Below are 25920 nucleotides of genomic sequence, written 5' to 3' on the forward strand. Positions count from 1 at the left end.
GTGTTTTGTCATTTTTCTGCTCAGGCGTCTGCATTAATGTGTGTGTTTAGTGGGCTTTTAGGGCGCTGCCTGTTTGTGCATCCTAATGTGTGTGTAGTTTGTGCGTGTGCTTGTTGTGCACAGACTCATTTGAGTCACCAGGCCTCCACCTGCCACCTGCCTGCACATTTGACCTTCCATCCTCTCCACTGTGTGAGTGCATGTGCGCCGCTCTTGACCTCTGCTTCTCCCACAACGCCTGCCTGCTCCTGTTGCACCCTGAGCTCATTGCTTATGCACAGTTTCCTGGTAACAGACACCTGCTGTTGCCATGGCGTTAGCGGGCACCCAGGTGTCCAAATAGCTGTGTGAATGACGGATGATTGGCTCTCAATGATTGGTTCTCTTATTTTCTCTCTCTCTGTGACACATGCGCACAGAGATGCATGTAAACATGATCTGAGCCCCAGTGATAAGGACGCGCACACACACACACAGTCGCATCCTCACAATCATGGGCGTGATGATTGGCTGCCAGGGGAATATGACCCCGATTTGGGCCTGCGGGACTTGAAGTTGTAGCATGAAGTGTGTTTGAAGTGGCTTGAAGTGATATGTGGCGTTTGTGTGTGTGTGTGCGTGTGCATGTGTGCTGAAGTAAGTGAACTGAGCGTGAAGTAGGGTGAATATTAAATGTGCTCCCAAGGCTCCAGACCTGAGCAAAATAGCACTTGAATATATTCCAAATGCTTGAAATAACCCACGAAGCATGTGATATAACTGATCTCTCCTCCACTCTCAAGGCCATTCCAAGTTTCTGGCGAAGCTGAAATTGAGCGTACCCCAAGTCCTTCAAATATTACAGCCCACTTTTGCATTCGCCCAATTTGGTGCAGGTTTTACCCCAGTCGCTTAACCTCTGCACTGTGCCGCTCAGCCAGGTGGTAACAAGAGCCAAATTGACTCCAGAGGTTTTTCTCACTCCAGCCAGAGTGAAAAGCTGAAGAGGAGTGGTTGAATATGAAAGTGACAAATGCAGCGTCAGATATTTAGTGTAACTCTGGTCTGAACTCTTGATGATCAGCTTTACATTGAAAAGAAGTTTCATTTCAAGGCCATAATATCTGACCACTGTTACACAATATTAGTGCTTTTGGATTCTTTTTCTGTCTTTGCTTTACAGATGCAAGACCATTATGTTTTGTCATCACACTGGGCTGTGCAGCAGGGGCAGTTTAGAGAGTGCATCTAAAATGTAGGCGTAATTCTGTGTAATGTAATTTAGCAATAAATGGTCCAGCTACTTAATGCTTCACGTGGTGTTTTTATACTCTGAGTTTTACCCTGGTTTTTGTATTGGCAATTTTCTTTATCCAATTTTTACCCTTTTTTCCATTTTTTGTCCAAACAAATGTCTTATAAGAGCCATTGTTCCAGATTTAGCCTCAGCTCTCTATGGCAACAAAGGAAAACGTCCTTAGTGTAAAAAAAATGCAAGAAATCTTGTTAGGAGAAATTCAGAGATCTGCCCACCTCGGACAACCTCAGGCGCAATCGCAGCTGTAGGTGTGAAGACTGTCTTCGAAATGAACAAAAACTGGCTGCAGTTCTTATAAATACTAAATAAAAATCAAAATACAAGCTGCTACTCCCTAACGTGCTTCTAAAATCTGTTAAAACTTTTTTAAAAACATTACTGACATAGCCCCCTGCTACTCTTTCAGTCTATAACACCATCACAGCTAAAAACTAAGTTAGAAGAAAAATAAGATGCTGAAATAGTGAACAAAATACAACAAGGTGCCAGGTGACTTTTCTGTATCAGAAACACAACTGGACAAACCTTTACAAATATCACATCTACATGGGATCAATGAATCCTGCGTTTTCCAGTAAGTAACAGACTCTGGGACATTATTAATTCAGTTATTTATTATAATAGAAGTTGTGATAAGTTACATTGTAGAGCTCCACAGCAGTGCTATAAAACTTTATGTTCACTGTAGTTTTAAAAAGCAGCCTTCTTTTTGGCAGCTCTTGCTGCGTTGGACCTGCCAAAAATCCTACTACTGTGCAAAAAGTTTAAATGAACATAAGGATTAATGGACACAGAAAATACAGACAGATCTATTAGAAACTAAAAACAATTAATTTTTCAAGAAAAAGTGCCAAAAAAGTCAAATGTGAGAATTTAATGCTTTATATGCTAGTAAATTGAATATGATCAGGTTTTAGGCTTCTGAGTGAATAAAAGAAGAAGTGGACTCTGAGGTCATAACTGGTGTTTTTAACTATTTTCCATTATTTTATAAACGATATAATGATTTGATTAATCAGGAAAGTAGCAATGGCTTAAGCACTAATTAAAGTAACTGTTACAGCTAAATCAGGTCCTGCAATATCTGTGAGCCAGAGTAAAGGTATAAAATCTCAGCAAGACCTTTATTATTTCAGCTGATTATGTGTCAAAAGGTACTTATTCGCAAATATATTTGCATTTAATTAAAGCACCACAGGCTAATTGACCCTTGGCAAACCAGGGCTAGGAGTTATTCCATCAGAGAAACACTGGCAGGTCTCTGGGGCTACTGGCTGAATATAATGAATATGCCAAGTATAGTCTAGTGCATGTGAGGAGCGAGAGGGGCCCACAGCTCGCTGCAACCCCAGGGCCCCGTGCAGCTTGATCTGCCTGCGACACTTTACTGCAGGTTGTATGAGCAGCAGCATCAAGACCTTAAAAATGTTCCCATTGCGAGTTTTGATCATGTACTGTAGTGACGCCGTGGCCAACACAAAGAACCAGCTCACGCTGTTGTAGTTTTAAACAGCACATTTCCACTCCAGACTAAGCATGTCCTCAGCTCTCAGTCCTCTTGAAAAAGCTCCTTTGATGCACCTTGCTTTGCTCCCCTCCTCTACAAGATTTCACATAATTTGATTTAGGTAGGCGTCAGTTCTTTTAAGAGAGGGGACAACTTTAAATGTCAGCTTCAGTGTGTTTAGACAAAGAGAGAGGACGGCACAGGGGAGCTGAGGAGAGGAGATAAGTTGGGGTTGGGGTCCTCACATCTTTCTTCTCTTCTTCTTCTTCCTCTCTCTCTTTACGTCACTGTTGTCTCCCTACTCATTTGTGTTTCCTCCTCCAGGCTGTCTCTCCCTGTCTCTGACGATGACCTAGTTTGATCCTGGATGGTTTGGAGGTTGTCTGTCTCTGAGATAAATTCATTTGCTTTGGGTTATTTTGAGAGCAATGCCATTTCACTCAACCCCACACACTCGATGTTATTTAGGGAGTCAAGCGACAGAATGCGTCTGAGTGTGCGACAGAGTGAGAGTGTTCATATGTGTGTTTTTTAATCTGTTAAGTGGGTAGAGACATATGGGGAGAAAGGACAAACAGCACGCACACACAGAGCTGTCAGAAAATGAGAGGGGATCTTTGGCTTCAGATAAGGTTGTGAAGTGTCACATATCCAAAGATACAGTCTGTTTAAGTCACACGAGCACTGAGAGCACTGATAGGCAGATTTATTCAAAAAGGTCATGCTGCGCTTGAGCTTGTGTGCAAGCGCAAGCATGTGTGTGTGTGAGCTACACTTTGCAATGGGGTTATAAAGATCCCATCAGACCTGCTTCACCATCGGTGGTACACACAGGCTCCCGTGTGTTCCTGCGTGTGCGGTTTGTTTGGAACAGTCACCTACTGTAAGAGCCGCAGGTTGAGTGGCTCATGTATAGCATCAGAAGGCTACGTGTGCTGTGATGGAACTGCATTGAATTGATTTCTTCCTCTTTCCCACTTGTTTGCATCAGCCAATTCATCATCTGATAAGGAAGTAATTTCTAATCCTCATCTTTCTTTCAGCCTCATTTTCTTTTATTTTAAAAAGGCTTCAAACATTTAACTAAAAAATCTCAACCTTATAATTGCACACTCATTCAGAATATCTTCAGTGAGCCATGGAGGGTTTGTCTGTAGATCGATCAATGCCACTTTAGCTAAGGACTGATCCCAACATCCTGACATTTAACATCGATGTTTTAGATCATTAAAGCAATTTGTTAAAAAACTCTTTTGTACTTTGTGCTGCTGCGACCGATCAAACTTCCTGTCCTCCACATTTTGCTTTTTCTCCAGACAAAAGCGCCCACCGGCAAGCACACAATAGACCTAGAAACAATGTCTGCAAAGCCAGCAGCTGCTTCAAACTGTGAGAGTTTTTTTTAACTTCTTCTATTTAAAAAGTTGGGTGGTATTTTCCTGTAGTGCTGTTCCTCTAGGAGTTAGTGTAGCAAATAAAGTAGAAGGGAAGAAGCTGCACTAATATAAATAAAGTGGAATTCTTGAAACACCTAAAATTAAAACCAAATGCTGAAGAGTGTTTGGGACTTTTTATCCTCACACAAAAAAGTATAATATGACTTTGCTGGCTCTACTCCTCCTCAGCGTAAATCTCATCCTGTTTAAAGAGAAGCTGAAAAGCAGAGGTCCACTGCCCCCTCTCTATTGGATCTGTAAGCCCACCCAGCACAGGGTGCACACTCCGACATCACTGGCACACAGAAGTGAAACTACGCCTGCTTTAGGGCACCTACATCAAAATGAATGGTGTATTGCATCAGTCCATACAGTATGTAATGCTAAAGGGGAATTTTACATGTTACCTATCAAAGAGTCTTTACATGTTTTAGGGAGTTCTGCTGTGTGTGGAATGAGCTGTATGTGCTCTGTGCGTGGCTGCACAGGGAGCTGTGTACAGCCTCATAACCTGTCTGAAGTTATGTCATTGGAGCTGAGATTGGTTGAGCCTACGGGCGTTTTCACACCTGCCTTGTTCCAGCTGAATTGATCTGTGTCTTTCCCTTGGTGTAGTTCAGCTGGGCAGGACTGAACACGGTGCTCGGGTGCAGACCAAAGCAGCCACACTGAGACCCCTTACTGGATGTGGTCTCGACCCAGTCCCAGAAGGAGTCTGGGGCAGTTTGTTGTGATCCGACCTCGGTCTAAGCGCTAAGTGCTCTGTCTAAGGAGATAAGTGGCTCCTGCATGTTGCTGCTGGCACAGTTTCGTTTGGTATATTGCCCAGATAATTACCACAGTTAACAGTAAATGCCAATTGTGCAGTTTCTCCATGTTTTAGAGTAAATTTTTTTCACAGGAATATTCACCAGTCTAGGACATGGATCTTCTTCGTGTGTTTAGGTTCTTGTTCCTGCCACAGAGTCATTTAACCGGTGAGCTGAAGGAACATGTGACCTGTAGTGAGGCATTTTGGTTCATTTGGCTTCTTGTCTGTGTGTAAAGGAACAGACTCAAAGCAGGGGCAGCTCTAGAACATTTGAAGATGTGGTCAGGACAGGGCGCAGGCTCAGAGAGGGGTGGCACATTTGAAAGATGTAAAAAGCAAAAGAAAAGAAATAAACTATACATTATTAAGAAACCAATAGTTTACTTTGTGTAAAAATGAGAACAGTGTGTTCTTTAGCTAACTTTGGCTGTGCTCCTTATTTTTCCCGTGCCGGGGACATCACTGCTGCACAGTGGTTCCCCCATACTGAGGCCGAGCACAGCAACACAACAGGAGAAATTAATGCAAATATCATGTTGCACACATGATATTAAAATATTTTATTAATATGTTTATTTAATAACTATAAAGTACCAGAAAAATGGTAGTTGTGTTTAAGGCAACAATTTGTCATTGTTTTTCATTTTTCAATTGTTGATACTGAGAAGTACCACATTTTGATTCTGGCAGTGGTGGCCAATCAGATTCTGGGGGTGGCTCCCAAAGTGGAAAACGGGCCCAGTTTACAAACTGGTCCATCGATTCGGATCAGTGCAAACCTGCTACAGGTGTGTAGGGTCACAGCTGTCGTCTGTGCAATCACTTCTCATCTGAAGGTGGCTGTGGCTCATGAGGTAGGGCAGTCGTCTTTTGACCAGCAAGTTGGTGGTTTGACTCCCGGTCTCCCTGCATGACTAAGTGTCCCTGAGCAAGACACTGAACCCCAAATTGCTCCCAGTGGCTTGACTAGCGCCGTCGTCATCGGTGTGTGAATGGGTGAATGGTGTATGATCTCCTGTAAAGCGCTTTGGCCAGTGCAACAGACTGTGAAAAATGCGCTATAAAAGTACAGTTCATTTACCATCTAGAATCAAGTCCAGTTGTGTCATGTGTTAAGTTCTTAAATTCATGATTATTGTTTTCCCTCAGCAGCAAACTTTACCTGGGGTTTATTTGGATACATATGGAAAGAGGTGGCTGTGTTTGCAGGCATCATATAATATTTTTGTCCATGATTGTTGATATTAAGACTTTGGGAAATGCATCCTGCAGATGGATTGGTTTGAAAAGTAATGTCATCTAAGGCTACTGGCAAAATGTTTTATTCAGTTTTTTTCCTGTTTGATGTAGTAACATTGGAGCAAAAATTGCATGTTTAACATCCAAAAGTAAGATTTTCACTGCAGGGGACTTGTACTGTGCAATGAAGAGGTTTTGCAAAGCAAAAACACCAGCTTCACTGTGCTGATCTTCACAGAGATGAATCTGTGTTCACTCACCTTTTCCTTTCTCTTCTTCTCTTTTCCCTCTTTACTCAGCTCTCGTACGTCTTTTCTGAAGTGCCTTACTGGAAGCAATAAAGGAGCTTTTAGCCTTTAAGTTTATATCATTCCTTTTTTATTCATCATAATTGCTCACTGATTGCAGTAATTTCTCTGCACTCAGTTTTAGTAGTCTTTTTAGTGCTTGGTGGTTGCACGCTGCTCACTGTATTTATGGATTTGTGTTTTCTCTGTGTGTTTGTCAATGTGTCTTTTCAGCATCAGTAAATGCGTGAGGGTACAGTAATGTTCCTGTTTGTGAGTCAGAGTTGGGAGGGGCACTGGAAAAATAGGTGTTTTTGTAAAGGAAGCACAAAGCAACTGAAGCATTTCTCACATTGGCACAGCAGCAGAGAGACCCAGTGAGCAACAGTGTGCGATAGAAGGCGACAGAGCGGCTGTGAAGAAGAAAAAACTAAAGTGATTGAGAGAGTGTCTTAACTGGAGGCGTACAGAAGTACAGAGTGCAGTAGTCTGATGATGGGCTGAGGGAGAGGGAGAGGGAGGAGAGAGGCAGAGGTTTGAATGCAGCAAAATATAAGGAAGGTTATAGAGAGAGTGAAAAATCCTGGGAAGAAAGTGCAGTGAAATCAAAGAGGGACTGTGAGGAGCTGAGAGTGAGACAGAGAGGCGGTTGTTGTGCCAGTGTCACTCACGGCCTCCCTCAGGAGTCTTTAGACCTTTACAGTCTCCTCCTCATTTTTCTGCAGGCCGCTAACACTCCCATCACCTCCTCCTTCCCCTCCCATCCTTCTTCCTAGCTACCTTCCCTGCTTTGTTTATCGCTCCTCATCCCTCCCTCCTCCGCAATGCCACCCATACTCCAGTTCCCCCTCCTCCCTCCCTGCTTCACCTTCACACTCCCCTCTTCTTCGTTCCTCCCTTCCTCTTTCCTCTTTTCTTTTCTCATCTTCCCTCCTGCTTCCCTCCAACACTGAAGCTACTATTTATAAATTGACTAACCATACGTGAGTGTGGCGTTCAGGGAGAGAAACAGGCAGAATGTAAAGAGCTATGTGTGTCTGTTTTGTGTGTCTGTGAGAGAGCGAAGCATTGCAATACATTTCAGGAGCTGAATCTGACAGTAAAGCTCATTCATATGCTGTCATATTGCATCACAGCATCTTGTGTCACATTACATTTCAGGCACAGTGGTTTATTTCAGAACTTCTGCTTAAGCTCATGGGCGTCTGGAGAAATTTTTGTCAAAAACAACATTGTCTGAGGCAGCCGTTCAATCAGCTGTGAGTTTAAAAATGCTCGCTTCTCAAATTGCCTTTTTATGGATGAGTGAACAACAACACCAGCCTCAGTCTTCAGTTCTCCCTGGTATCATTTCAGTGGTTATTGTCGTGATTACAGCCCACTGTGTCCTTGCCATTTTCTAAACGACTCTCGGGTTTTAACTTTCCCAGATTTCTGGAGACGTTAGTCCAAATGTACCAAAACCTAAATGTGAAGGTCTTAAATATTAGTTAGAGCCTCACTTCTCGAGATCTACCATCTAAATCATTTCACTCTACTTGACAATTAGAATTGGAAATCATGTTTGTTTGTCTCATTTGCTTTTTTCACATGCATGCTGATAGCGCTGGGTTTGACTCATGAGTTCACACTATCGTATCAGATGCTAGGAAGCCAGTTAAGTGACGCTCTTTGTCTAATTGCATGGTTTTTAATACAAAGTCTGTGCAGTGACCTGTTAATCATGCCAGGCCAGTTCGAAATCAAAACCCAAATTTGAAGCTACACTGTATTTTTATTCTAAGACATTAATCTCAATAGAAAACAAATACTTTTGTTAAAACAATAATTATTGCTTCCATGCGAACAGTAGCAATATGTTTAAAAAGCCTAACATCACAAGAAACCTTTTAGTAGAGTGCTTGTTGTGCTTGGTGCATGAATATGTGAGGGGTTTTTTTTTGACAAATGCATGTTTCAATCCATGTTGTGTAGCAGGGAGAGATAGTTAAGTGCAGGCCACGGACATTTTCTCTGATGGTTAATGCCTCCCACACACTGGTGCGCTGGTTATGAGAGAGCAATGGAACACTTTAGACAAAGGTTGTTGTTCAATTTCATTTAAATTGCATGTGCTACGGTAGCGATTTCTCACCACTTGAGTGTCACATAGATAATAGCATTAAATCTGCAGATTTAGGTGTTTTGCTTCCAGGCGATGGAAGGGGAAATGGACAGAAATGGATTGAGCTAAGCAGGAGTGAAGGTCTGCTGTAGCATGCCTGTGTACGCCAGCAAAATCCCACGCACTCGTTTTTAGATCTAAAAAGCAACACTACAGCATGAAGCCTTGGCTATTGATTCAACAGTAATAAATGTTTGATAATTCATATAAGGAAACTACAACTCCAGCAGGAGCCGGTGCTGACTCGGAAATTGAGCCACATGTTATAAAGATGGACGGAAGTGGATGAAAGTGAAAGACGCTGTTCTTCAGTGTTTGCATGTGTTTAGCAAAAGATGAGAATGTGTTGAGCCCTGGACAAACAGGAATGGTCATGGTGGTTGTGTTGACTCGGTGCAGCCTGCACATGGGAGATTTGAAAAGTTGCAGAGAGCTAACAGAATAGCCGAGAATCGTGGGCTCCGTCATGGAGCTCATACATACATGGATGAGGACACTTCTCATTGCTCTGCTCCTCATTTGGTCACTCTACACTTTAACAAAGTCTGACCTGAAGCTAAAAGCAGAATAGAGTCACAGATGTGCTCGTTTCCAAATTGTTGACACAAGTTTGAATGTGTGACTTTGCATGAGAAGGACAGAACTGAAAAAGCACTGTTTGTCAGAGAGAAACATCAGTCAGATGATTCTGCAATTTTGGATCATTTTATGTTTTTAAACTTCTTGCTTATTACAGTATCTGCACACGAGAGGATTCTAGAAAGATTGTGGTTAATAAAAACACTGGCAGTGCTCGTTCTGCTCTGGCATGAAAGTGTCAACCGTACATCGTGTGTTGCCAAGGCAGTGATGTAGTGTTGCCCAATAAGGATGTAAGTACTAGTGATATAATACTGTAACTCCGATTAACATTAGGTCACAATATTTTGCTGCATCCTTAGTGTCTTGAGAAAGAAAGAAGACTTCTGTTGTGCCTACATTTTGGCAAACTCTACACGACTTGCATGCAAACTTCATCCACAAATGGAGTAAACTCAGCTGGATTTGACTTGGAAGTGAAGCATCGTCCTGTTAAACCCCATGTTTTCACTATCATCAGGTTGCAGTGCTTCCCCGTGTTTTCCATCAGCTTTCTTATTTGACAAAAAGCCAAATAAATCTGTATTCATTAAACCTGCTGGCAATAGCCATATCAACAAAACAGGAAGAATCACTACAGCAGATTGCAAACTGAGCACCCACTAAATCAGACTGTGCTCTCAGTGTCTGTTCTGCTCTACATACTCCGACCCTGTGCACTGTGTAATCTTGGCTTGCACACCAGGAGCAGCCTGAGGTTCTTTGATGCTCCTTCACTAGTTTTTGTTATTAATAAACTTAAGAAAAAGTAGAGCACATTCTCAGTAACTTTTCCAACAGCTAAAAACGTTCCTGAGTTAGATTTATTCAAGCATTTCTGCTGTTTGCATTCAGTCTTTTCCTGCCTTAATTCAACCTGCTTATAGAGTAGAAGCAGGTGGATGGAAAGATGTAATTGTTGCAGCGCGGTGTTTAACACCTCTGGGTTGCCTGCAGCGAAAAGAACAGACGTGTTTGATGAGGAAAATGCTCGATGCTTTCTGTCTGTTCAAGGATGTAATGAGTATGAAAGGTGTGAGTGTGTTCTTTGAGAAATTATTAACACCACTTGTTGCATTTCCCTTCAGAGAAAATCACTTCTTCCTTTAATCTGTCGTCCCTGGTCTTCTGTGGTGCACCCTGCTTTTCACCTTCGTTTTTTGGCAAGTCAGGTTTCTGTGCCTGTAGCGAATCCCTCCCTCTACGTCCCATGTCGACTGCGTGGCCTTGACTCATTGTTTGTAGAAAAGGCAGCTTGTTACTGACTGGGAACATCACTGGCAGACATCACCAGTGCGAATTTTGATAACACCATGTCACACAACAAATGAGCTTTCAGTATGTTCACACAGACATGGAGGGACGAAGAACTGCGTCACTTGACATGCTTTGTGTGTGTGTGTGTGTGTGTGTCCTCCTTTCTCTCCCTTCTTCTTCCACATGTTTCTGCTTTGCCATCATTATGTATTTGTCCTCTTACTCTGCACACCTCCTCATCCTCAGCAACATGCTATGTCTTTGACTCATCATTCCTTCTTTCCTACTTCATCCATCTCGCCATCCTCCCTCCTCTTCCCCATCTCAATGTTTTTCTCTTATCTTCTTTCCTTTATTTTCTTTTGTTTTACCCTTCTCTTTTCCTTCATGTTCCTGTTCATTCCCTTCCCTCCTTCATCACTTTGTTTGTGATCCTGCATATCTGAGACTTGCTCCCTCTTCTGTCTGTGACCACTGTGGCAGACGTGATAACTAACCTCACACTCACACACTAGCCAGTCCTTTCCCAGCGGATTAACCCAAGCATAAATATGCAAAGATAGCCTTACTGAGCCTCCCTCAGCAAATCTCCATGTTCACCTCATCCGTCTATTGACAACCACTAGCTCTTTCTCTCCTTGAGGACTGTGTAAGCTTGGAACAGACCGCCACCTGCTGGCAAGGAGAAGGAAATGCAGTCAGTTAATGTGATCTGAGACATTCTCAGAACATATAATCAGACATAACATTATAACCACCTGCCTAATATTGTATAGCCCCCTCGTGCTGTTAAGAAAGATTTGACCTATCCAGGCATGGAGTCCACAAAAGCTCTGAAGCTGACCTCAGGTATCTGACACCAAGAAGATAGCAGCAGATCCTTTGAATCCTGAGGCCAAGTCCACACCTTGAACTCAGTGTTTTGCTCCTCAAGCCGTGCCTGAACAATCATTGCAGTGTGGCAGGGAGCATTATCCTGCTGAAAGAGGCCACTGCCATCAGGGATCCCTTTTCCATAAAGAGGTGCACTTGGTCTGCAACAATGTTTTGAAACAGCAGCCAGTGCATGTCAGAGTCGCATACACATGAACGGCAGGACCTAGGGTTTTCCAGAAGAATGTTGCTCAGAGCATCACCTTCCTCCCCTCATGCATCCTGGTGCCATCTCTTCTCCAGGCAAGTGTCACACTCGCACCCAGCTGTCCACATCATGTAAAAGAAAACGTGATTCCTTAGACCAGGCCACCTCCTTCTGCTGCCCCGTGGTGCTCACATGCCTGTTGTTCGGTGCTTTGGGTGGTGGACAGGGGTCAGGATGGGCGCCCTGAATGGTCTGCAGCTACACAGCCCCAAACACAATAAACTGTGATGCGTTGCATGTTCTGACACCTTTCTATCAGAACCAGTATTAAGTTTTCCAGCAATGTGTGCTGGGATCAGACAGCACGGGCTAGCCTTCACTCCCCACATGCATCAGGGAGCCTTGCGCCCCCATGACCCTGTCACAGATGCACTGTTTGTCCTTCCTTAGGCCACTCTTAGCACAGTAGGTAGTGAACACTCCATGCTCTGACCCAGTCGTCTGACCATCACAATCTGGCCCTCGTCAACAACTCATATCTTCACTCTGGTCCTACTTCCAGTAATCCACAGATGTAATCATGAGCAATTTATACAGGGACTCTTACTTCAGGAGAACACTGATACCTCATTTTTGTTTTTGTCTGTTATTCTTTTACTTATTTAGTTATTTTTCTATCCAGATGTTTCCTCTGTTAGTCCCTTAATGGTTCTTTAGCCTCAGAATGAACTGTAGAGAATGATCAAGTCTGGCAAATATAAGAAGTTTTTGTATAAGTGAAAAAATAAAGTGAGAATGTGTCTTCTTGCTTAGTGCAGGTGTTCAGTGTTTACTGTACAGATGCATTTTAACATGTTTCAGGAGCTGTAATTTAACAGAGTTCAAGCTACTGTATGTGCAGTAATTACAGTAGTACTTTCCTGCAGCAGAAGCACGGTTTTGCTTCACTTTAGGTGGAGAGCACACCATCAGCAAACTATATGTAGTAAAGCTAAATGAGTGAAAATCATAGGAGTAATTATTCTTTTATCCTTTCTGTATGAAAAGGAGTGGAGTGCTTTTACTCCAGTGGTGGTGAAGCAGTAAGGAAAAAGGACCACACAGCCAGTGAAATCAATTCAACCCTCTCTCTGTTGTTTCCTCCAAAGTTGCTGTTACAGGCAATGACTTCACAGAAGCACCAGCAGAAGTTGTTGTGCACTGTGTGCAGCTGCTGTCAGCCTTTTGCTTTTAAATAAAAGCACTACTGTAATGAGAAGCTTTTACAGTCAATTGAGATGCCTCACCGCCCTCCGGAAATCATAAACAGGCTCTTAATTGAAGGGAGATGTCGAGGTCAGTGTGAGTCTCAGCTGATGTGACACTGCATCACAAAGATTTATGGCATTCATAAGTGTTAGTGTAGGATGGCGAGCCCAGAGCGGCTTTCTTTTTTCAAGAACTCGTACTGAATTCTTTATTTTTGTGTGACTGTGCTTTGGTGCCACGTCGTCGTTGCACATGCAGTGCTGATACTGATGGGAAACATGACTTTAGATTATTTATCTTGACTTTGCCTTGTGATGGTTCCTTTTACTCACATCCCATTAAAATCAAACTGTTTTCTTTTGTTTGTTGTTTGTTTTGCATATTTAGCTCAGCTGTAGGTAGTAATTAAATACTGCTCGCTCACATGGCCGCAAATTATTTTCTCTCACACAAACATCAGAAGCAAAACACATAAAAAATATTGCAATACTAAAGTGCCAGAAGCACTCACATGAAATTTAAATGAACAGATAATAAAACTCTCCTTGCTCTGTTTTTCTTCTGTGTGTCTCTTCCATTCAAAGAAAAGAAAAGAGTTATCACTTCAGCCCCACCGACTGGTGCCGTTATCGGCGGCATCCTCGGTGCCCTCGTCATCATAGGCATCATCGTGGCCGCTGTCTTCTTCATCCACAAGTACCACGAAGACGGAGAGTAAGTCTTCATTTACAATCCTGCATGTACTTCATCATTTGTTTAACCTCCTGAGGAAAATTAATCTGCCCCTCTGGGACTAAGGCTCATTAAAACATATCACTTGTCATGAGGGAGCACAGCAGAGGTAGCTCAGTGACGAGTCCTGACCTGAACTTTACAGCATGAGGCCGTTTGGAGATTTAACTCCCAGAATGCTCAGCCCTCAGTTCCCCCCTCACGCTCTGCAGTTCTCCACTGGGCTGCAGCTGTAAATAGGAATTTATTAAACCTTTCCAGATTTAATTTCAGTTTTAAGAGACGGAACAGCAGTTTCTGCTTAACTTGTGTTTAGTTAGACTCATATTTATATTGCAGACATGTTGATGATGCTTTTATGATCCAAGGGTGCATGCATCCATCAGCTATTCCTGCTTATCTTTGAGAGGATTGTGGGGGGTGCTGGAGCTGGATCCCAGCTGACAGCAAGCACATGACAGGGTTCAACCTGGACAGGCGATGCAACGGTCCAACAAGGTCACGCTGAACTTATGAAGCTTTTTAAAAATTACAAACAGACAGTAATGATGACTGCAAAGTTCAGGGTCACAGGATGTGCAGTACTGTATGTTCTGTGGAATATAAATGGCCAAATATTGATGAGTAATCCAGTGTCAAAGGCAGGTCTCATCATGTTTTGAACACAAATTACCAGAGAAGTATGTTTTTAAAGCCTTAAGCCATGATTTATTTCCAGCGCTGCTCGTCCACATGCCTTCCCATTGTGGCTCAGGTTGAAGGGTTTACAACATGGATACAGGCTGTTATATGAGCAACACTAATAGAGATACTGGGTTTTTAGAGCATGATTAGAAACAGAAAATAAATGTTAGATGGAGAAATAATGGCACCGGAGGATGTTGGAACCAGTTCCTGGGTGTTTCATTTCAGCGCCATGAGATGCAGGCAAAGACAAAGTGAATAGTACATCCAAACCTGTAGAGTTCAAATACATATTATGTCTAGTATCTCAGCTGTTATATTTTCATGTGACGCTGTTTAAAATTACAGCCAAATGTTCATGTCATCATCCGTTTCCGACAGCAACGAGTTCTCCCACTTAGTGGAAAAAATAGACCTGTCAAAAACGGTCATGTCAATATTTCTTCTGATTTCTAGTGTAAAACCTTACAAACACACAAAGCTCTGAATAGAATCTGGACTGAGTTATGACACAGTTGCACGTCTTCAGAGCACATTATTTCTGTGCTCTCTCAGCTGCTTTTTTCTCTGCATAATACAGAGAAATCTAATGTCTTAACAAAGCAGCAATCAATAGCACATTATCTCTGTCTTTTGTCTAATCAGGGGCCCGCCAAAGCACAAGCCCCCTCCTCCTATGAAGGCAGGCAGCTCAACAGAGATGGTGAGTGGTCTACATGGCTTCAAATCAATTTTTATTGTCATTGCGATTATATTGTACACACACACACACACACACACACACACACACACACACAGTCGATTTGGACAGTCATAATGGGGCTAATGGCTATTGATTGGAGATCTGAGTTGGCTTATGTGTGTCGAAATAATTACCTCGGTTTGTAAAGAGCGCCATTAGAGTGCCTCTGTCTCCACTTATTGTAATCCATCATTCTATCACATTTTGTTGTGCTTGTACCGCATCATGTAGTGAAACTCAAACTTTTCAATCTTATGTTGATTAGATGTATAAAAGATGTATAAATGACCATAAATGATTTGAAATGGGGTTCAATAGTGAAAGTTTAGATGTTCAGATGTTTACATGTCTTCAAAAGCTCTATCTATGGAACAGGATTAAGATGACATATTAGGTTTGTAGCTCCATTTGCATTTATAAATTGAGCCTCTAGTCTTTGAGGGAAAGTTCAAGCTGAGTCACAAGTGCAAGCCTTTTTAGATGTAGGCAATTAAAATGCCAAAGCATTTGAACTTGTTGATCTATTTTCAGTGCTAAGGCCAAGTAATTAGAATTCTAGCAGTACACCTACACCAACGTCTTATTTCATTCATGTGTTGGGATTTTACCAAGTCAAAATTTGAGACTTAAATGCATTTTGCTTCAAGTGCAGTAAGTCAAGTCTTACAGCGGTCAAATTCAATTAGCTTTTTTTTTCTTACTTAGTCAAATTCGAGACTACAGCTCTGTTATCTTGTTAAAGGGAAGCTTTTATTTTTGTAGTGTGGGCCATTGGTTCTGCTGATTGTTCTAACAGTGTACTCACCAAAGTAACAGCAAAGATCCTGGAACAGTGAGGTGGGAAACTCAAGCAGGTCGACGACCACATCGGCTGCAAACAAGCCGCCAGTTTAGCTGCGTTTATTTGAAGGAATAACTAAAAGTGAGTTCACCCATAATGTTGTAATAATCCATCACTTGGCAGAGAAACTGCGGTGCACACCGAGTACGCTAGGTTACATTCGAATAAGGGAGCCAGTCTGTAAACTGAGTTGAGTGTTTAAAGCAGACAGCGTGGGTAATAACTTTCCAGTGCCTGCATTTTTACCTCCACATACAGTAAGCGTTACCAAGCAGGCAGTTTGTTTACAACCTGTCTGAATTTCTGACTGTTTGTGTTTCTTGCCTGGCCTCAAATATTTTTAGCAGTGCAATCACATTCCCAGATCGCAGCAATTACAGTGAGTGTACAGTGCTGTCATAACTGAAAGAACCGACTGCCAGAGCTATGCAAAAACACACACACACAACCTAGTTTTCCTTTAAAGCAAGACTATGATTTTTGCAGAACAGCAGCCACTGTGTCCACAGGATAATGTCAGGATCATTTGACAAGAATTTCTTGAGTCGGTTGCTTTAAAATCACGGCCGTGCTCACATCCGTAAATTTAATTTAATCAGCTAAAGTTGGCTAACATTATCATCACAAACTACTTCTCCTATCAGAAAGTCAGCTGTGTGTTTGTCAGTGGAAGTCTGTTTCTTTCTCTGTGTGTTTGACTACAGCTCTGTTATCTAGTTCAGCTGAACTCTTATCCACTCAGCTGCATTTTGTTGTCTTGTTTTGTGTGTTCTTCTCATCCCTGTGTCGATGCGGTTCGTGTACATGTAGCTGAACAAGCCATCAGGGCCTCCCACGACCGCAGAGACAGCACCTCTTAGCCCAGGAGAGGTTTACTATGAGCCCACAGGGGCAGAGCCTGTCACGGTAACTAAAACACACACACACACAGACACACAGATGCCAAAGCATGTTTTGCTCACTGACACATGACCCACATTCAGTTGCATTGGGCTCTATATCTGACAGCTACACACTGTTTCAGGGCCGCCACACTGTTTTTACTTTATACCAGTTAATCAAATGCCATTAATATTTAGTTGTACATAGTATAATTACTGAGCCTGTGTAAAATTCTGTTATTGTGTAATGTCACCCTAAAACTTTTAACCTTTTTTGTATGCGAATGAGGGTCATGTACAGCAAGATGCAGTGGTGGGAGAAGTACTCAGATTCTTTCAGAGGACCTGAAAGTAGTAATACCACAGTGTTAAAATGTTCTGTTATAAGTAAACGTATCAAGTATCAGTAATGGTTATAATGCATTGTTTTATTATATTTTATGCAGTAAAAAGTATAATATTTGCCTCTGAAACATTGGAAGTATGAAGTAACAGAAAAAGGAAATACTCAGGTTAAGTACAGATATCTCAGATTGTGATAAAGTATAGTATTTGAGTAAATGTACTTAGTTACTTTCCACCACTGATACAGTGAAAGAAACCCATTGTTTTTCATGTCGTCTTCACAGTGGCCCCCAAGAACAAAACACACACACAAGAGTGAAAGTGCAAAGCATTTGGAAAGCACACTCCAAATCTGGCCATGTAACAGATACAAAAGCACGTGCAGCAGTAATACTACAGCGCTACACCAGAAGTCCGAGTCAAGCTCATCACTTCACCTAGTGTCCTGTGGCATAACAGCACTTGCAGCGTGTGTTTTCGTATTTGCTGCATTGCTGGGTTTGGAGTTTCTTTTCTTTATTGTTTGAGCTTTGTCCTTAAAAGCCACTGCTCTGTACAACATGTTGACTTACTGTACATACTTTATTAATGAATAAATGTAATATCACTTCAGTAAACCTGGCTACGTTCCACCCTGCAGAACCTGGATGATGAGGCCACTGGAGCCCTGAATGGCGGCGCCCCTCCTGTCTTTGACGACAACATCAACGAACTCAAAGACCACGCCGCTGACGGTCACCATGGCAATGACTTGGATTCATCCAATCAGGAGGCACCAGCTGCTAACATCGCTCGTGGCGAGAGCTTTGTGTCCCCTGCCATGTATGTGTAGCCAGGGCAGCCGGAGCACCAGGGCAGCCAGAGCGCCACGTCGTGGGCGTATGGGCGAGTTCCAGGTCACCTAAATTTGCATGAAAAGCAAAGGAAAGCACACGTTTCTCACACTGGAAACCCATTCTATGGCACATTAAACTTTTGAAAATGTTAACGTTTTAACTTGCACACAATGACATTTTGCAGTTAGTTTTTATTTACCTGACCAGGTAAGCAGCTTTTTAGCAGTGTTTTCATTTCTGGTGAATCTGCGTGGGACTAATGTTAACAAGGGTAACATGATTTTGTTTCTTTTTTCTTAAACTCTTGCAAACTGAGGTGTCATATGTATTTTAGTCCACATTACATTTCAAATATCTGGTAAAGAAAAGCAAAAACGGTACAAAAGTACAAAACACATTTTACAAAGCAGCTTAAAATGCACACATATGTGATACCTGACGAGCCAGATAGCTGTGCAAATCATATGTGAAAAGCGGATTTTCACAATATGTTAATTACATGGTTGACAGGTGTTGCAGTGTAGGTTCACTAGAACACTCTCTCAGCTAATTAACACACAGCCTCCTGTTTGTGTGATGCTTACAAAGCTAAACTCCACTAGAAAAACAGCAGGACAACAGCTTCTTCAGTGGATTCAGAACGAAATATTATATGCAACATGTTGTGCTAGGAGCATAGAACACACAATCATAAAATTAGTGCTGCGTGCGGGGCTGCCAGTACTTGGCTCTTGTGTTTACAGCTGTGGAAAGTGATTTTAACTTCCTGTCCTTTCAAAGTAAGGCTACATCAGACTGATGTTGCAGCTTTGTAGTGCAGAGGAATAAAAAAAAATACCATCTTTGAAATCCTTTCAAAGTACTTTTGCTCCATGGTTGTTTGGGCTTGAATTACATCCAGCTGAATTTGGTCCCAGAACGTCCAAATCCTGATCATCTGGTGGCTTCAATTAATCACTTGAGATGTTTAAAGTATTTCAGTTATTTATTGACTCCTACAATAACTTCAGTAAAACAAACAGCCTTTTCCACTCTTGCCCAGGATGTGGTCCAGTAAAGGCCTTCTCTGGGTACAGCAGCTGTCAGAGTGCCGGGCTGCTCGTTAGCACTAATGAAGAGGAGGTGACATTGTTTTGAGTCTCCTGGCAACATAATTAAGATTTCATAATTTCATATTTGCTGTTGTTAATTGTAAGAGTTGGTAAGGCTGTGCATTGGAGAGATGCAAAGCACACACCACAGGGTTCTTACATGTGCGCACACACACACACACAAATATACAAAAACACCAATGTTTGTATTCAGTCCACCTCTAATGAATCACACTATCAAGGCTGAGAAAACATTACCAGGAATGTACTTTCAGAGTGTGAAAATGCTCGGCATATATTAGAGAAATACTGCCATTACAGCCATTTTAACAGATTAAAATGGCCACACACTTTGATATATGCAGAACATTTTACTTATGTGGAAAATATGCATTTTGCATTTTACCCTTTTGTCAAAGCAAGAAAGAGCAACAACTATGCCTGGCTGAATCAAAGACTGCTCTTCATACCGCAGATGTCAGATGGTACCAAATGATGAAAAAGCAGTGTAAATAGTAATACTGATGAATAATATATTGTTGGTGAAATGTGTACACATAAAAAATAAACAAGTGTAGGTGTTATCAGTGCCTCTGTACAGGGGATGGAGGTTTGTTAAATGTCAAATTAAGCAAATAAAAAAACAAAGTGTATATTGCTCTTTTACTTCTCACAGGTACACCGAGGTTGTCACTTAATACTGAAATGTTTTATTTGAGTATATAAAAAATGGTGTGGATTTTACTCCTTGTTCATATTATTGTGCATGGCATGATCAGTGGTTTGTTCAAACACTTTTCCCGAGGCTGTTTGCAGAGTAATCTCTCATTTGTAAAAACCTTTTAGAATGTCAAAAGAAGAAAGGTGTTGTTGTTTTTTTTAATCTCCATTTCAATGCATTTGACGCAGTCACACACACTTTAAGCACAAGTCCAATTTAAGTTGAGAGAGTGGGGTCTTTTTGTCGTATGACAGCTGTTTTTGTCTTCAGTGTTGATCCAGACGTGCAGTCAGCATGGAGTCACTGTCTCTCATGGCCACACAGTGCTATACACGCAGAGATGCTATCTTTCCTTGCACGGTGCTTAATCCTGAGCATTTGCTCGAGACACAGAGCTACACAAACCTTCCTGAGTTACAGTGCTGACAGTCGGACGACAGGCTAGAGCTGCCCGCCCCACTTAGAATCACCTGCAAACACACATAGTCAAACGATGGGTAAAATGCAGATTTGTTTGTCAGCAGGTGTAAAGGTTGATGGCAGAACAAGAGGAGAGTCACGTGTAGATCCAAATCAGACTGATAGAATAAAAACATCATAGCAAGGAAATGTTAGTGGACTGAAAAGACAGGCGACATCACTGCTCTCACATTTTGCAAGGCTGGAATGCATACAGTGTTTTTCTGATGTATGACAATCATGTCCATGTTCAGTTTAGTTCAGATACTGTAGTAGAAGTCATAGAAAAGCTCCATTTCACTGCACGCTAACTGAAATACTGCTGCACCTCTGATCCATCCATACAAGACACATTTAAACTTAAAAACAGTTTAAGCCTTTTCTTTGAACCAGGTTGTAAGTTTGAGGATTTCTGTTAGATTCACCATAATATAACGACTAATTTGGCTGGTTAACTGTAAAATGTTATTATACTAGACTGTTATTCTGCAGTAGAAATTCAGGACAGATGCAGAGTAAACAGCGACTTCATCAACAGCAACAATGTCAAACTTTCCTTTGTACGTCTGCTTTTTGTCTCCAAGATGCTTTTTTTGATCAAAGGGCATGTCGCATGCTGCATGGGCCTATGGGTACAAAAAAAAGGCTTGCAAAAAGAGTCAGGCCACCATGGCATATATGTGGCTTTTTGGCTCACTTGTGTGGCGCAGTGTGAGACAATCACATAAGATGTCTTTTCTAGCCCTGCCCCTGAACAAAAGCTGTCATGAAGGGGAATTCATTGTGATGGTTTGCTCTTTTGTCTGTAAATTAATTTCCCAAAATGAATGAATATTTAGTTTCCTGTGGATTAATGCGTTTAATGTGTTTGCCAGCGGGTCACTGTTGATGGACTGAGCGAAAGGAAAAAGACAATCACAGGGACCCATTGTATCAGAGACCAGTGACTCGGCAAGCATTCACTCATGAGTTTCAGCTCTGCCCTTTCATTTGGGGGATCATTCAGTTTTACCCAGAGCCTTATGTTTAATATAACAGAGCTGCTTCACTGGAGGTATCTTGAATTAAAATCTTAACTTCTCCAGGAATACAGTCATGATGCTGCTGTGAAACGGAAATTGCTAAGAGGTACGGACCCAGACTCAGTTTGCAGGTTGTGTTCGTCCAGCCGCAGGAGTGAGAAATTGATGTGTGGGAAGTGCATTGATTTCAGAGAGATTAGCTGTTAGATCAAGGCTCTGGGTTCGTCCCTTCTGCAAGAGCTGTGGCTGGCCAAGGTAGTGTGGTCCATATCCACTCTCCCTTGTTACAGGTTCAATGCCAGAAACACAAGCTGTGAACGTCAGTGATAACGCTGTTTGTTCTGAATCCTCTCCCTCATTTGGTCCTCTTTCTTTTAGTGTTTATCCCTCTCCGTTCTCTCTCATTCATCTATTGTCAGCACAGCTTTTCATCACAGAGCCAGACGTGCCTTCTTTATGTTATTTTTAGCTTTTCAATTCTCACATTTCTTGTATGACAGTAGAACAGATGATGAAAGGGGAAAACACAAACATTGGATGGGTTTGACACTGATGATGGCAATGCTAAAAAAAAAAAGAGCACACACTGGAGATGTAATCATATTTTTGTGAGTGTTTATTGATTTTATTTCATTTGTTTTGTTTGTCACAAATCAGTTTTCGTTTTGTATGCTTTTTGGGAAACCTATAGTAGGCCTACATGTTTTACAGATCATTGTCTTGTCAAATAAAATATAAACTAAAAGAACAAGACACCTTGGTGGTTATGTTTTGTCAGCTTACCTGCAGCAAAGGTAGTTAACTTGAAGGAGCAGCAGAGCAGCGTCCTGCAGACCTGGTGAGTCCAAACACTATTAATCACTTAAAAGGATAGCTAAATTCAGATAGTCTATTTTCTTGTCCTACACCGAGTCTTTTAGCATGTTTCAGGTTATTGTTTTGGTTTTCAGATAGTCTATTTTCTTGTCCTACACCGAGTCTTTTAGCATGTTTCAGGTTATTGTTTTGGTTTTCTTGCTTGCTGCCCCACTGTTCCGGTTCAGTCTCACTGTTCCCGTAACATTGTTTTCAACAGGAAGCTTTTTAGCATAGACAGTACATAGACCTACATACCCAGCCCCAAACAGACAGACAGCATAGCATTTATTTTACAGCTCAGGTTTGGGTACCTGAGAAAGACTTAATGTCGAAATGCCGTTGGCATGGCAGCTTGGTCTGAATACAGTAAATGTACTTTTTGGAGCATCAAACCAATGTGTGAGCTATAACCTTTTTATTTTACTAGCTAAAGATTTTTCTCATAAGTTAGTGAGCAAAACAAAGTAAAACGAGGGTGAATGTTGAACTGACATTAATTAATCAGGTAGACACAAACACAACTCCACATGAATGTTAATGCTGCTCTGTCTGCTGAATGTGTAAGCAGGCAGCTGTGTGCTAACATGCTCAAGGAAAGGTGCGAGAGCCAGAGGATAATTAGTTTAAAGACTGGAAGTTTAAAAATGCACCAGCCACTAATTAACCTGCACAGTATATCTTTTATTGTTTTGTGATGTGATGTTTTGTTTTGTGCTTTTAGAGGCAGTTATGTGCCGTAAGGTCACGCTGCACAGAGGTACTGGTCGAAGCTGCCATCTAATAATATAACAGTGATTTAAAGTACGTCTTTCTGGTGATAGCTGAAAACCCAGCTATCAGATCATTTTTAATGAAGGAACCAAAGTGTGTCAGGTTTTTTTCAACATCCAAGACATCGAGACACTTGCATTGTACCAGTAAATATGTGACATCTTCACTCTGTGATGATGAGATGGTATTTACCTTAATGCTGCCCACGTTCCACAATCTGTTTATTTCTGCTCCTAATGTAGACTGCATATCCAATCACAGAACATCCGCCTCCCCTTCATAGCCTGATAAGAGTTTATTCCTTTGGAAACTGTGCTCCTCTCCAATGTTTCCACTCAACACTTAGCATTGACCAAGGTCGGGGTCGGCTATGCTTTCTGCTAAAGACTGGATTGAAAAATATCCAGTGTTTCTCATAAAACCCATTAACCTACACATACTACACAGAGTTCTCATCTATATACTCAAAAACTCAATACCTTATACAGCAGTGCATATAAATGCATTTTAATCAAAGGTTGCATGGTTGTACAGCTTTTTAAAAGCCCCCACCTGAATGTAGCACAGCTGCATATAGCCTTTTACATTTGGAAAACCTCAGCCTGATGTTGGTAAAACCAATTGGTACAGTGAAGAGGTTCAGCTATTGTTTGTAGGAGTTTGCTCTCTGCTCTTGAGGGCCATGTTTATACTTCATTTTTATGTTCTGGAATATCACTGAGAGGAGCAGATTTAGGGTCAGTGAGTTCTGTGCAGCAGCATCAAAACATTGATTCATCTGACAGATAGTAAAATTCTGAGGTTTTTGTGAAATATGTGGTGCAGCTTTATGATTTATATGTATAGATGACTTTTTTAGAAAAGACAATGTCTGGAATGTTAATTATAGCTTGTAAGTGAAGATGTGGGTTGGATGCTGGAGTGGTAACAAATTATAAACTAGCACTGCTAGATAAAAGATGAATTGTGGCGATGTGTCTGTAAAACTTCGGCTCTTAGAATTTGAGATTTCTGTGTTGCGTTAGCAGGTATGCGCTTTATTTTAAGCTTAAATAGTAGATTCTACTTGTCAGGTCAGCCCTGCCAGACCAGAAGAGATGTCAGTGAGTATTTGTTCACTATTGTGGCCAATTTACTGTATCATTAAGTTTGTCCTGGGGTCTGCTGGGGTCTGCTTTTGATGAAGTTATAAAGTGAATGGAGCGAGTCAGGCATCAGGACAGTTTTATTGGAATCATAGGTACAGACCTTCATGTTGAATAAGATGGATGGTGGAACTACAGGCCACAGCTACTGTAGAGAAGCTGCACATCGCCTGATTTCTGTTCGCCATCCGTTGACATCAGGTGTCAGTCAAAGCTGAAATATCAGGTGGTTGTACAGATTTGAATTTGGAAAACCTTTGAGGTACGAGTCACAATTTGTCCTGGTCTTAAACAATTAAGACAGCTAGGTTGGAATGCAGTGTTCAGATTGGCATGTACCAACACTTGAAAATTATGGTGTATTCCTGTTAGTTGACGTGTGTCTTCTTCGGGGGTTTCTTACAGTAATTGTAGTATGTCAAAGTGTTTTGGTCTTTGCCTCAGCCTGTTTATTCACTTTAGATAATGTACCAACTATCCAGATGTTAAGAAAGCTAGAAACAGACTGTGTGTGTAGGAGTGTGTTTGTGTAGCAGCTCAGCCTTTAACTGATCTCAAACCCGTCTTTGCCCCCTGTCCATTCTCTATGGTCATATTCATAGATAATGAGTTGAAGTTTGTCTGTTGGTGTTCATTTAAAAAATTTCCAAATACATTTTAAAGTGTTTCAGGTGACTGATTTTTGACATACAGTCTGTGCTGTGCTGTCTTAGAACAATACAGTATTACAGCCAGTCAACTTGGTGTATTTTAAGAACAAAAACATTAAAATTTATGACTTTGATTAAACCATAATGAGGTTTTTTTTGTCAATTTAATTGCAGTCTGTATTTTGTAGTGAGCAAAGTCTAATGAGACCAGACCACTTAGTACTCTGATTCCCAATGCTATGAGTGAAGAGGAGATTTAAGGAAAGATGGAGGAAGAGGAACAATTGCTAAAATGAAGAGGCCCAAAGTGTCTGCAACTGAGAGCAGAGACGTGAGTGAGCAAAAGAGAAGAAATTGCAGTGTAGAGGGATTAGTGTAAGCAGGTAGAGAGGTGGAGAGATTAGCAGAGTGAGATAGACTGAGCAAGAGGGGGCTGCTGAATCAATGAGCTTGTCGATTGTGAGTGGTAGATTTGTGATGAGAGAGAAAAATGGCATGGAATGGGAGGAGGAAACACCCACTGTTGTGTTGGAGCCCCACTGAGAAAAATGGCCCCAGAGAAAATGAGAATCCACATCACTCCACAAGTGATTGAAAAAGCCAGTTTTATTGTGACTTGTCATTTGGAACAGGTACAGATTAAAGATAATTTGATGACAGTTATTCTCTCAAGAATCCACAGGAAAAATTATCAGGTAATAAAGGTTTCATGTCTGATTTGAGAAATTTAGTAAAATAAATCCTTAATTTCAGTAGGAGATTAATGACTGTGGTTCAGATGATGGACAAGATGGACAAAATGTATTGAGAGCTGTGAATGCCTGAGGTTATTAGTTGACAATAATTACAGTGAAAACCTTTTTAAAAAGCAGCATTATCTAGCATGAAGCTGATTATAAAGTGCTCCTCCACACTGTGACTTAAAATACCAAATTGCTGAAAACATATTTTATACCCAGGAGAGACATTTTATTCAGTAGAGCACTCAAAGCCACCATTCATCTGATAAAAAACCAGCAGCTACATGCTTCACATATCAACAGTGATTTTTGAACTGTTACTGATTTGTGCATCTGAAGATCGCTGTTCGAGTTACTGCTGAACAAAGCTGTGTAAGCTCAGTCATATCAGGGTTAACTAGCTGATCTACAGCTACCTACAACGTACAATGAAGTATTGCTTCTGCTGGACTAGATG

The 25920-nt window shown here is 41.5% G+C and overlaps 1 protein-coding gene across 2 annotated transcripts in view; it reads left to right on the forward strand.

The window, feature by feature from the left end:
• The window catches only part of pvrl2l (PVR cell adhesion molecule related 2 like), a 242152-nt gene extending 220110 nt beyond the window's left edge, over positions 1 to 22042 (forward strand). Inside the window, exons 7-10 of one of the 2 annotated variants that reach the window (XM_020618477.1) lie at positions 13530 to 13659; positions 15007 to 15064; positions 16755 to 16850; positions 17811 to 22042. In XM_020618477.1, the coding sequence (XP_020474133.1) occupies positions 13530 to 13659; positions 15007 to 15064; positions 16755 to 16850; positions 17811 to 18002 (476 nt within the window). In that variant the 3' untranslated portion in view covers positions 18003 to 22042. The remainder of the gene's footprint in view (positions 1 to 13529; positions 13660 to 15006; positions 15065 to 16754; positions 16851 to 17810) is intronic. The other variant, XM_020618478.1, reaches the window with a different exon arrangement.
• The last annotated feature ends 3878 nt before the right edge of the window (positions 22043 to 25920 follow it).

This window comes from Monopterus albus, unplaced genomic scaffold, assembly GCF_001952655.1.
Source record: "Monopterus albus unplaced genomic scaffold, M_albus_1.0 scaffold206.1, whole genome shotgun sequence".
NCBI classification, from domain to species: Eukaryota; Metazoa; Chordata; class Actinopteri; order Synbranchiformes; family Synbranchidae; genus Monopterus; species Monopterus albus.